Consider the following 14321-nt stretch of genomic DNA (forward strand, 5'->3'; position numbering starts at 1 on the left):
TGCAGGTTGTTCATCATACGACTGATCCTCCGGAACCTTTTAAGCATATCATTCAGACACCAATTTCTCAACAAATTCCACATAATCTTCATGGTACTTTGGATTTAGTTTCATTTTTCTTCTTTGCCATTGTGCTAGTTTCACTGCCTGTTCTCTATTGTTTACCAAGTTAACTTTATTGGTTCTAAATGGTAGGGGAAGCTGGTAGTGTTCATTGGTAAAGTGAATGTTTTCTGCCACTTCTTTGAGGAACTGTTGATCTTCTTGTGACAGACCCTTCTCATCAGGAACTCTACCAACATCTCTCTCACTAAAGTCTCTTTCAAACATATGGACCACAGCTGCAGGATGAAAACATTCCTTTACCCTTTCAACTTCCTGAAGAAAGACATGGTGACATGAAATACTGTTCTTCTCTGAAGAGTGTTTAAAATGTAGAGGGCTACTAACAGTCCATCCATGGTGGTAAAGATCTGCATAAGAATCTGGACCCTTGGCTGGAAGAGCCTCTAATGGTTGCAATGCTTTAGAGCAATTACTGCCAATCAACAAACCAATCTCAAGATCTGCTCTATAATCAGGAATTAGATCAGCAATATTCCTCAGACCGGCTACCTTTTTGAGCAATTTTGGTTTTGGTATCTGTTGATGACTCACTGGGATATCTTGACGAGTAAAGGTTTTTGGCAGATCAATAGTGATGTTTCCTTCCATATCTGTAACACAAAAATTATTAACTGCCAAAGTATTCACAATGTTTACGCCATGCATGGTTTGAAGTTTTAAACATGTCTCTTTTCCAGATGCACCTATCTACTCTCGTAAACTCTCTGTAATGAAACAACCAGTGCTGTCATTATCAAAAAAGGCATAAGTGTCCAAAACTACTTTGTTCCCTTTCTGATATACTTTTACTGGGGGAATAGCCTGTAATATTGTATTTACTTCACTAACATGATTGGTAGTACATGTGCTAACAATAATTTCACTTGCATCTTTGCTAGATGAGCTATCATTCTCTTTATGTAGCTTGAATCCATCAATATGCTGTGATGTGGGATGCCTCTTAGAGCATGTCTTACATTGCTTCTTTTTCATACATCCTTTAGAGGTAGGGTTGAGACCAAAGCATCCAAAACACTTTCTCTCCTTGAGGAAATCTCTTTTTTCTTCAGAGGTCTTCTTAGCAAAATTCCAGCAATCGTCAAAATCATGGTTTTTCTTGCACATTGGACATGATTTCTCTTTCTCAGACACATTGATGTCTTTCTATTTTCTTGATTCAGTTCTGCTTGGGTAGCAAAACTTGAACTTTTGCTCTTTTGTTGACAAGATCTGAATTTGAAGCTACCAGAGTTGTTTTCAGACTTTGAATAATTATTTTGAAGAGCAAACTTGCTGAATGCTAGGTCGTTTGCTGCCTTTGCCTTTTTATAAACATATTCAACCAAATCTGCAAAATCAACTCCTCCCTTTTCTTCACTCAATGTCCAGCCAGGCTACACCACTTGTTCTGAAGGAATGTCGGAAGTCTTTTAACAACTGCTTGAAGGTTAAGAAGATGATTTAGTACTTCCATGTGTGACAAGTTGGTCATGGCATGTCTGCACTTAATAAGGAATAAAGCAAATGTATACAAGCTATGAGGATCTTCGTGTTTCAGTGCAGACCAAGAAATAAGTTTCTTAATATATGCCATCGACACCTTGTAGGGATCGCCATACTCTTGACTGAGCAAATTCCTAGCTGTAGTATATCCTTCTGAAGAACTCATATACAAGCATCCACCTATCAAGTCTTTGGCTTCCCCTTCAAGTTGCTGATCCAAGTAGTACATTTTGTCAGCATCACCCGAAGCATTTGGGGCAATTCTGGCATCAAATGCCATCATGAAATTGGCAAACTCAATAGGATCACCTTTAAATTTTGGTACTTCTATGCTTGGAAGCACAATTGCTGCAGTCGTGTGCTGCTGTGTCTTCAGGAGCATCTCTTGTTGGGACTGTAGTCGCATATCAAGATTTGGCTCAGGGAACCGACACTGGCTGGAACTACAGTGAACGTTCTCTTTTAACTGAGGAGTATCTGCTGTTATATCCAAAGGTTGTGGTTGGAAGGGGTCTACATTTGGATTCAACTGGGAAGGAGTATCTTTCGGCACGATTTCCGAGATATTGTCAGCTTCAGCATAAACTATTTCTGTTGCTTGAGACATTGCAATTTTTGTTTCTAATTCCAATTGCTCTTTCTTTTTCTAAGTATAAATTCTTGCTCTTTCGTCTCCTGCTTAAGTCAGAGTTCTTCCTCTTCCATCACTTTTGCTTTCTCTCTCATAGCATGTTGAGTCATCAAATCTGCCAGTCTAGCTTTCTCTTTGAGGCGAGCAGATCTTACACTAGTTCTGCTGGACTTGGTCCTGCTAGTGGATGAGGAACAAAGACATTTTCTATCAAGGTCTGCCGTCAATTGTAATTCACTTTCCTTGACCCAGTTATTCATTTCTGTAATGAAACGATCAATGGATACTGTATTTTCTGAATGCCTCTTATTTACTGTGTTTCGTTCACAGGAATCTGTTAAATGCTTCTCATATTGCTGAAAACATTCATCATATTTATCACGTAATTTACACAAAATAATCATTTCAGACTTCACCAGATGGAGATTATCACAATTATCCATTAGTCTAAAGATCTCATTTCTCCTGTTGGTCACGGCAGACAGAGCAGCAGTTTGGGCATTTTTCAAAGTTTTCATTTGCTCTTGTATCACTTCGAGACAATCTTCACTGACTATAGACACAGCAACCTCGCTAGAGTCCTGCATTTTCAATCACAAGATTTTCTTGAACTAATGTAGCTGCCGTTTTCTTCAAAGCCACAGGGATGAGATGTAGAATAGACACAGATACTGTTACTCACGTCACACTTTATTAAAAATTTGATATAAAGTTCAAGTTGATATCACAAGACACTTTAAACCAACTTAAAGCTTTAAATCACTTAACACTAAGCACTACAACTTAAGTTGGGCATAACTGTAAAAGCTTATAGTTTGTCAGTACTCCAAGACCAGAGAACCAATGATGAGTACTTTGCTAGTAGTGCAGGGCGACGAGGTTCAAGAAACTGAAAACAACAAAATACAAACTTACTAAATTTGTTAAAAAGAAATCCCATAATAAAACGGCCAAAATATCTACAATACAATTTAACCCTAATCACCAAGTTAAATGATTATATACAAAAATGGTTTCTATAAAATGCTGAATTTACAATGTCTTTTATAGGAAATTAGTCATAAGTAAAAAACATATATGATATTTATATTGAACGATGGAAACTATGATATAATAGGAAAAAAGACATATACTAGACACTGAGAGATGAAATTTATTTTCTTTTTAAGTTAATTTGATTAAACAATGGAACGTCTATCCTAAGAATTAATGGTATAATGAGTTTAAACGGCAGTACAATGTTTTAGTAAAGGAAATAATCAATTCTAAAAAAACATATTAAAAACTGGAAGTGCTAAATATATGACTAAACACTTATACAAGGGTAATCTTTACATAAATTTCAAGAGTATATTTATTTACAGGTTTAAATTATTATATAAGGAAATGCAAGAAGAGATAAGAACGAATTGAGTCACAGCCCAACCATGCCCTGTGATCACCGGGCCTCATCCAGAACGACTTCACCACTCTCCCAGCGGCAAGCAAATGTCACTGCACGTAAGAACAACTCACCGAAGCAGCCGGAAATGCAAGCAAAAGCATCTCTGTCCCCAACATATACTACACTGATGGATCAGTTGACCTCGACACCCCTGCTGCCGCAGGTTCAGAGAAAACCAGAGGTTCTCCAACCATGCCTTCACCTTGCAAACTGAGCTAGTGGCGATAGACAAAGCTCTAAAATATACAGTTAATATCCTGGAGAAATTACAACAATCCACACTGATTGGAGAGGAGCCATTCTGGCTGTCAGCAACAAACAACCCACTGATAATATCTACCTGATCACAATAATACACTATCTAGCCTTAGCTCAGCAAAGCAACAACAGGCAGATAATTCTGAATTGGATTCCAAGTTTCACTGGAATCAGTGGCAATGACGAAGCCGATCGATCACTTGGCCAAGTTAGCCCTGATGTGCCAGACAATCGGTATCACACTCCAACCTTCACTGAAAATCATCAAGATTTAAATGATATCCTTTTGCTAAATGCAATAGACAAGCGAAGTAAGGCGAGCCTTCCTTGACGGCTGTAGATCAGCTAAATGGTACATCAAAACAACTAACCTAATTTTGCATCCTCTTGTAAGAAATATTCCCCGCCAAGTTGTGGTCATCATTTGCAGACTGTGACTGGGGTATGAGTACAACTGGCAAATCATTACCGACACCGGTGAGGACCCAGCAGCACAGCAGAGACGGGAAAGATCTTTCTACTAATGTCAACAACCGACAGATGAACCTCTACAACACTTCCTGTTGCATTCTATGTTTACCGCCAAACTATATGGCATACTAACTGCTATTGAGAAAATAGCGTTAAAAGACAAGGGTAATTTTCCCATTTTATGCGATGCGAGAAGTGTCCTACAAGCTTTAGAAGTTTTTAATTCCAATAATCCTTTAGTTTTAAAGATTTTAGAGTGGCTTTTAATTACTGGCATGAATGGTAATAGTTCTATTTTGCTGGGTTCCGGCACATGTATGTGTGTCTGGAAATGAGAAGGCGGATTTGCTGGCAAAGAGTGCTGCAGCTGAGTTGCCACTAAGAAGGTATCCCATTCCCAGTAAGGATTTTTTACCTACAATTAAGAATTTTATCTATAATAATTGGCTACAGCATTGGGATACTTTACTTGAAAATAAAATGAGAAACATTAGTAATGTTATATCTCCGTGGAGGTATGACGGGATGCCCCAAAAGTGGGAGACTACTCTTTGTCGTCTCCGCATTGGTCACACTCGGATGACACATGACTTTTTGCTGGCTGGCCAACATCAACGGTATTGTGACGACTGTTTGGTACCATTGACAGTGAGGCATTTGTTAACCGAATACCCCACAAATAGTAGTGAGATAAATAGATATCTGTTTGAGGCTGGAGGTGAGGATGGCAGGTTCATCCTTGTAAAGATTTTTGGATATAATGTGTAATACCATGCTAATGGTATTTTTAGCTTTATTTCGGAAGCAAGTCTTTGAAAAATATCTAACTATTGAAATGACATCTTTGCTCTTATGGTTTTAATTTTTTTTCTTTTATTTACAATAAACGATATCAGCGTCATTGTCAGGATGCCAGAAAACCTCAAATCAATTAAATTGTCCAGAAACACGCCTGATAAGAGAGGAATTCAACTCTTAACATTCCTGTAACTGCGACAGCAATGACAAAACACATCATTGTTAATGTTCATGCATTCTCAGCCTTGTTCCGCAGCTATCCCCCTTCCCCAGATAACGTAATTACCAACATCAATTTGAAATCAAAGTAATCCTACCTTGTAATTCTTTGCCTAATCTCTTTAGCCCTTACAAAATTCTTTAAAGTCCAGGACTTGTTCCCCCACTAAATAATAAATATGATAAGCCCCTAGAGTCCTAGACTATCTCAAGACTGAAGCACATGATTAATGTGTTTATTCCACTCTTTCTCTACTACGCATCACCTGCTAAGCAACTTCTCCTTTTCAGCCCTCTCCCACTCAAGCTGAAATTTATTGCTCATTCTAAAAATTTAAGCTTTAACTCCCAAGGAAGTTTTTTTTTCTTCTATACAAACATCTGTGACTGAATATTTCTTAACTCCTTCTGGAGCCCGTCTCCTCATCGGGACTTAATTTCTCTCCAACTAAATGACGGGAACCTAATGGTTCTCTGTGGTTGATGCACTCCTCCTCTTCGTCACCTTCATTATAAGAAAAAATGGAAGTTATTTGACAATAAATAAAAGTTGTTGATTGTCCTTTATCCCTACCTCCCAAATCACATACAAATATAAGTTTCAGAATATTACATACCCTAAATCACCTACAAACCAAAAACAAACTAAACACCTGCGGGCTGCTGTGTTGCAAGTCCCCGTGCCTGACCACAGGGGCCAGGCAATCCATAAGCAAGCGAGTTATAGTGATACGTAGAATTTTTTTTAAATACTTTTCTAATAGAATCATAGTTTTACTTATGTTTTAAAGGAAGACACGATATCAGTTTCATTAATGATGACAAATTCACATATTAAAAAAAAAAAAAAAAATACATAGTCTGTATAAGTGGGTTTAAAATATATATATAAAAAAACAACACTTGCGAATATAAAAGACAAGAAACAACAATTACTTAACGATTGGAGGGGTCTCATAGAAAAGAATAGCCTTAAACATAAAAAGGAATCTGATTTTGGTTTATTCATTTCCCCCACTTGCAGTTACGAAAATATTTATTGACACTATATTTCATGGTATTTTATCCTAAGTTTAGAATTATAATATATTCTTTTCGGTAGAATATAAACAAATGACATGCTACACTGAAATAAAAAAAAGGGAAAAGTCACAGCCCAGTTATACTATGGAATTATATTTCATAATATGTAGTTTCATAAGGACGTTTTTCGGTCGAAATACTTATGTCTAGATACCTACAACGCATATCGTTCTTTAAAGCAGGTATGTTTAAATGAACAATCCTCTAGGCACATATACAACTAAAATGTGGAATCTTCTCCCTCATTATGAACGAAAATGGTCTGGACCTAATTTCTTGCACAAGCCAATAAACCCCAAGAAACAGTCGAGATAATGGTAGAACGCAAATACCTGAATCTCCTTATAGACAATTTCCAACATTCTCAGCCTAATCCCAGGTCATAATCCTCTTGGAAAACCAAGACCGTGGTGCCATCTGTTCTTAATTTTATAGAACGGAAACAATGAAATTGACTATGCTTACAATTGTTTCTACGTAAACATCAAAACTTTGTCTAATGTTAGTTTGCAAGATGTGGCAAACGAGCGATAAATGATAGAGTTCAGATTTATGAAATACATTGCTGCAATATATAAAAGTTTATAGCGTAAGCCATCATCCCCTGGAAAGAGAAGAAAAATAAATAAATAGATAAAAAATGTAAGAATATTTTACATGCGCCATAACAAAAATGTTAGTTAAACACTTATCTAAAGAAGAAAATAAATGGTATTTAAGAATATGCAGTCATTTTGCCTCCTTAAACTAAAAAAAAAAAAAAGGCAGCTAATACCTGTCTCTGTAGAGAAATAAGACAATTGCTACTATATAATTCATTGATTTTATGCGAATCAGTAAAGGGTTAAAATTCCTTTCTCTCTCTCTCTCTCTCTCTCTCTCTCTCTCTCTCTCTCTCTCTCTCTCTCTCTCTCTCTCTCTCTCTCTCTCTCTTTCGTCATAAAAAGTGACAGTTTTCTTCGTCTTTTCGAGGCTGAAAATAATATAATTTCAAATAGCTCCATGGAAAGCGAGGATAAGTCAACAGGGTCTTAGTTTCTAGGAGGAATCCAGTGTAAATGGAAAGAAATAGAAACCATAGAAGTTAAACTCTGTTAAAATTTTTTAAAGTCAATGCAAGTTGATTACAAAAGACTCTAATTGGACTTCTCTCTCTCTCTCTCTCTCTCTCTCCTCTCTCTCTCTCTCTCTCTCTCTCTCTCCTCTCTCCTCTCTCTACGCTAGAGACGGGTGTATTTTTTTTCTGGCGTTGTCTCCAAATGCAATAGATAATATGACTAACTATAGATGGAAAACAAAGGACGACTGCTGTACCACTGTCATGAATATATTATGCTAAACAAAACTTTATATGAAAATATTACAAATATCTGTTGTTTTAATTGCTTCAAGGAACTCTATTCTTCTTATGTAGAAGTAGAAATCTTCCTGAACTTGACGTCAAGTAAAACTATACGCTAACAACTTGAAAGTATTCTGACGTTTTGGTGTTAGTTCAACACCTAGTAATATTTACACAGACCTTTACTTAGATAAACCGTCAATTCTGTGCTGTACAAATGTTTAAACATGACAAATAAAATTAGTTATAACAATATAATCACGACTAATAACGTGAAAAATATTAGTAATTAATTATTATTATTATTATTATTATTATTATTATTATTATTATTATTATTATTATCATTATTATTATTATTATTATTATTATTATTTTTATTATTATTATTATCATTATATCTTATGCTGAGTAATAATAATGATAGTATTATTATTATTATTATTATTATTAATAATAATAATAATAATAATAATAATAATAATAATAATAATAATACTATCATTATTATTACTCAGCATAATATAAAAGAGAAAATTTCAAATACAATGGTAACCAGTTCTCGTTCGATGCCTGAAGGTAACGTGAGAAAATATCTGAAGTCAGAGGAATACACAGCATACAGCCGCAAATAACTACACATAAACTATTATGAAAATAGAAATTATTGAAAAAGTAAGTCCAACACAATAAATATGACAAAGACAAAGACTAGGAATCGTATAACTTCAAGGCATCAAAACTGATATGGTTAATGTCTTCAACTTCCATTAGAACATATATTATACAATTTCATATCGCTGGGAATGCAGAAACTAACTAGTGTTCATTCATCATCACTCAATGGGATTTGTTTTTTTATGAAAAATAAGCACGCAGAGGCCTAGGATACACAAGCATTTCAGGTGTCAGTGAAAGATGTAGAGGAACTGCTACTTTTAATCATATTAGTTGAATCACCAATGGAACGTTGGCTCATGTAGAAATATAAGGTCCACCTCAATATAATGGTCCTTTATGGACTCCCATATAACGTCAGCTATTGTACATAGAATAATATGTAACCATTGTAGTTAGAATTCACCTTTAAAATACTTGAATAGCTACATGGATAGACGAAGTATCAAAGTTTCACATGAAAACTTATATGCACATACTTTATTAGGTCCTTTAAATTTCTAAATTTAATTTGAAAGCATCGTAAAAAACGTTTTCTATTCATCTCGCCTTCCATAATCGGGATTATACTCTCTCTCTCTCTCTCTCTCTCTCTCTCTCTCTCTCTCTCTCTCTCTCTCTCTCTCTCTCTCTCTCTCTCTCTCTCTCATCTAAGAAACATATCAGCTCATCTAAGAAACATATCAGGAGTGAGCGTAGATGTGTTTAAGAATCATCTCGATAAATACCTAAGATGCATCCCAGACCATCCAAGACTGGAAGATGCAAAATACACCGGAAGATGCATTAGCAACTCTCTGGTGGATATACGAGGTGCCTCACACTGAGGGACCTGGGGGAACCCAAACAAAAAATAAGGCAATAAGGTAAAGCTCTCTCTCTCTCTCTCTCTCTCTCTCTCTCTCTCTCTCTCTCTCTCTCTCTCTCTCTCTCTGCTTATATATATATATATATATATATATATATATATATATATATATATATATATATATATATATGTATATATATATATATATATATATATATATATATATATATATATATATATATACTATATATGTATATACATAGTCTATATATATATATATATATATATATATATATATATATATATATATATATATATATATATATACTATATATGTATATACATAGTCTATATATATATATATATATATATATATATATATATATATATATATATATATATATATATATATATATATATATATATCGTCATCTCCACCTACCCCTCTTGACACAAATATTCTCAGTTAGATTTCACCATTCGTCTCTATGGTGAGCTTCTAATTCAATACTTTTTCCTTCTTAATCTACTTCATTCTTCATACTCCTCAGCCATGTAGGCCTGGGTTTTCCAACTCTTCTAGTGCTTTGTGGAGCTCAATTAAAGATATGTTGAACTAATCTCTCTTTGGGAGCGGAAAAAAGCATGCCCATACCGTCTCCATCTACCCCTAACTGAACTCAATTTCTAAAGACTCTGTATTGGAGATCATAGTTCCTAAATACTTAAATGATTCTACCTTATTACCCCTTTCTCCTTCCTATGATATTTCATCTTCCATTGCTTATTCCTTTCTCATAATTTTTCTATTCATCTTGAGCCTAACCTCCTGTGATATTTCATGCATTCAGGTAAGCAAGCATTCCACATCCTGTGGAGTTCTTTTAATAAAAATAGCCCCTTCAGCATTCTAGGTCAAGTAATTTACCATTTCCAATCCAGTCCAATACTTTTCCACCATCTACAACTGTTCTACGCTTTACAAAATCCACGAGGAGGATAAACAACAAAGGTGACAAATTATCCCTTGGGGTACTTCGCTGTTCACTGGAAATTCATTTGATAGGATTCCACTAACATTAACGTTGCATTTTCTATGCTCATGAACAGACTTTATTCACATATTTAAGAGGAATTACCTAGTGATGCATGTCTCAACAAAATTGGCCGGTGCACACCATCAACTGTTTTTTTTCACAGTCCACAAATGCCATCTAAAGATTATTTCTATATTCTGCGCATTGCAGTACATGTCTCAAAACGAAAATTTTGTCTGCTCTACGTCCACCTTTTCCAAATCCTGCTTGTTCATCTCTCAGCTTTTCTTCAATTATTGCTCTCCAGTCTTTTTAGAATAGCATACCATATATTTTCATGACAACTTACGTAAGTGTGATGCCTTGGTAATTATTGCATTCAGCCAGGTCTCCTCTTTTGTCTTTTTCACCAACACTATATATATATATATATATATATATATATATATATATATATATATATATATATATATATATATATATATATATATATATAGTGTTATTACATGTTGTTAGAGTATCATCTACTCTAGTATGCTCATGTATCCATGTTGCTCTTTATCTTCCTCTTATTCTCATTTTGCATAATTCTTTCCATTGCTCTTTGAGTTGTAACTAGTTTATGTTGTAAGACTCCACGGTTCTGATGCATAATATTATACTGACAGGACTATCTAATTAAATATTTTTCTTCTCTTTGGAAAGTAACATTTTACTTCTCAAAATACCTTAATGTGTGTCCTAAGTATGTATATTCATTAACAATCTCTAGAGGTTCGTCTATAACTCTTATTTGTTGTCTCAGCATTTTCATCCAACTTTACCTTAATCTTACTCATATTCATTTTCAGTCCTATATATCTGCTTTCTCTATTCAAACCTTCTATCGTCTTTTGCAATTCCTTCCATAGTTCACTAAATAGATCTGTGCCTTCTGCATACCTAAATTTGTTACGGTATTCCCCATTAATATCAATTCCTACAGTTTCCTAATTTGAATTTTTAAAACTTCCTTTTAGGCATGGTGTGAATAAGTTAGATGATATTGGGTGTCCCTGTTTAACTCCCTTCTCAATTACAGTTTTCTTAGTATTTTTATGTTGCTTTAGGTTTGCTGTATTTCTTGAATTGTTATCTTTAAGTATTCTAACCGGTCGAAAATAATCAACTGAAAAAATCAGACAAAATGGGTGTGCTAAATCTTTTTTATTTTTCTACAAATGATATCTAATGGCAAAAAACAGTTCTGGGCCCTGTCCATGTGAATCCAAGATCCAAATAACTCCCATTATAATGCTCATTTATTATTTTATCATGAGATTGTTCTTTGCTTGTACTGTGTTGAGAATAATTTTCACTCTTTTGATCCTTTTTATCAAGTGAATTCTTCCTTTTCCAATATTTTAACATCTCAGCATTTCACAATTACTAAAGGATAGTTGAAATGAAAATGGTTTTGCTAGGTCGGTATAAGGTAGACTACTAAGAAAGGAAACAGGACAAAGGAAGTTATAAAAGATCAGCTGGAACCTTAGTTGGGAATGTCTAGCTTAGATTTATATTGTGACCCTGTTTATAAGCAATTGAAAATGATTTTACAATATTTCTTTTGATAAAGTCATCTAACACACCCATTTTGCGACTTACGCTGAGCCAATGGGCAACCATGGCATGTTTTAAAAACCTTTGGAAACAGTCATACTTTGCCGCTTTGTTCGAAATAGATGCCATTAAAGGTTTAGTCAAATTACATTCTGAACAAAGACTACCATATATTACATTATTGTCATATTCAGGTCTATTCCTATTCAACATGTTTTTCAGTGTGTATTAATATTTGGACACAATCTTTATATCATTTTGAAATGGCAAATAAGAGGTAATATTCATTGCTTCCTTTTTGCTGTAACTGGACTATATTAAATGCTTTCTTTGCTCTGTTCATACAGTTTCCTAAAATAAAATGATATCTGTGATAAATTCATCTTCTATGTTTTCAGTACCTAAAGGTATGTAGATGAAAATACAAAATAATAAATGTATGAAGTATTCGGTAATTCCCCCTTGCAGAGATCTGTTTATCCTTTATTACACCGTAATGACCATCAGATGGCATTTTTCGACATACAACCTTCAGTAAACGCATCCCTGGCAGTGCTAAACATCCTTTATAGCCTCACTGTAACCACCAGTTGTAATTTTTTTTTAGATATTTTTTTTTCTTTTTTGTTTTCGCTCTCATGTCTGTTTAGCTTTTAGATCTTTGGCTGCTGTAATAATTATCTCTCCCTAAAATGTTACGGATGTTACTTATCGTGGTCGATAATTCACATTGTCGTTTTCCGTACCTACACAAAGCATGGTAGGTTATAGACCAGTGATTCCCAACCTTTTAGTGATCGAGTACCACTTGGAGGTCCCGTACAGTCGCCGCGTACCACCTGGTTCCAGAGAAACTAAATTCGATCAGATACCACTTTATTTCTATAATTGTAAAAATAGAACACGCAAATTAACTAAGAAAACAACAACTCAATGCGAGGGCTGTATCTGCTTCTTCTCCACCAGCTGGTCAATGCGGGGCATGCCTTTGCTCACAGCACATCGGAAATCATGCCCGGGCGCAGCAAGACGGTTCCGGCTCTTGACTTGATGGCCATGAAGGCTGAGAAACCTTGCTCGCACTCCCACGTCAAGGGGAAAATCAGTAGCTGGGGAACAGCGTGACGGGCTAGCGTCGGGTACGAGGAGGCCATGCTCACCCAGAAGTTTAAAGGAGAGCATTTTTTGTGCTTCGTCTTTGCCCGAAAGTGTTCGCGTACCACCTGGAAGGCCCTCGCGTACCACTAGTGGTACGCGTACCACAGGTTGGGAACCACTGTTATAGACGATACATAAGTGACGCAGCTTTCCTTTAATTACATAATTTTTTACCCTACTTTTCCTACCCATGTTATCCAATATTAATTTGCTCAAATAATTCTGCCTTTTCATAGTACAATTGTCTAGTCAAGTGTGCATTATATATTACATTGCACTTCAGATTTAAGGGTTGATGAGGATCCATACTTCTAAAATTAAAGAAAACTTCCAAGTAAAATAATATTCAATAGTATATGCATAGATGCGTAAGGAACTTTTTCGTAAATGTGTTAAATATCCATTGTGAATTTTGTCACAAGGGAAAATTCGAAAAAAATCGCCAGATCCTGCACAATGAGGTCGTTTTACCCTTACAATGGACGTTAGCTTTAAAAGCTTTTGCATAAGCCCCTCTTACATATATCTCGTTCCTTCGATAGTTTTGCTCAAGATTGTGACAACAAATGACTCGCCAGACTTTTGGTGAACATTCTTTCATATTGTATAACTAAGTCTCAGAAAAATCACTGCAGCCAAATAAGTAAGTGCAATAGCACGAAACCAGTAGAATTAAGGATAGAATTAAAACCCACTGAAAGGCATTGTTTTATCAAGATATCAACGATACTTAGCAAACGTGAAGAACAAACGTCGATTGTTTTGTGAGTGTGTTTCATCAACTCAACAATATACCTGAAAGAATACACACACACACATACATATATATATATAAATAAATAAATAAATATATATATATATATATATATATATATATATATATATATATATATATATATATATATATATATATATATATATATATATATATATATATGATACTTGTAGAGAGAGAGAGAGAGAGAGAGAGAGAGAGAGAGAGAGAGAGAGAGAGAGAGAGAGAGAGAGAGAGAGTTCCTCAGGAAATAGAAAAGTTGGAAAAATATTTGACTGAAAAACGGAAAATATGAAAAATCCATTGTACTTTTAACTGAAAACGCTTGCATTATAGATTACCAAAGTAATGCAGGATTAACGCGAACAACCATGTGAACTTAATACAATAGAAATAAAATGTCACTACA

The 14321-nt window shown here is 34.9% G+C and overlaps 1 protein-coding gene across 1 annotated transcript; it reads right to left on the reverse strand.

Moving 5' to 3' along the window:
- Positions 1 to 1483: 1483 nt before the first annotated feature.
- On the reverse strand, positions 1484 to 2215 carry LOC137646362 (uncharacterized). Its single transcript, XM_068379468.1, has one exon. The coding sequence runs from the start codon at positions 2213 to 2215 to the stop codon at positions 1484 to 1486; it is 732 nt and encodes a 243-aa protein (XP_068235569.1).
- Between the last annotated feature and the right edge of the window lie 12106 nt (positions 2216 to 14321).

The sequence above is a fragment of the Palaemon carinicauda genome, chromosome 9 (genome assembly GCF_036898095.1).
Source record: "Palaemon carinicauda isolate YSFRI2023 chromosome 9, ASM3689809v2, whole genome shotgun sequence".
In the NCBI taxonomy this organism is placed as follows: Eukaryota; Metazoa; Arthropoda; class Malacostraca; order Decapoda; family Palaemonidae; genus Palaemon; species Palaemon carinicauda.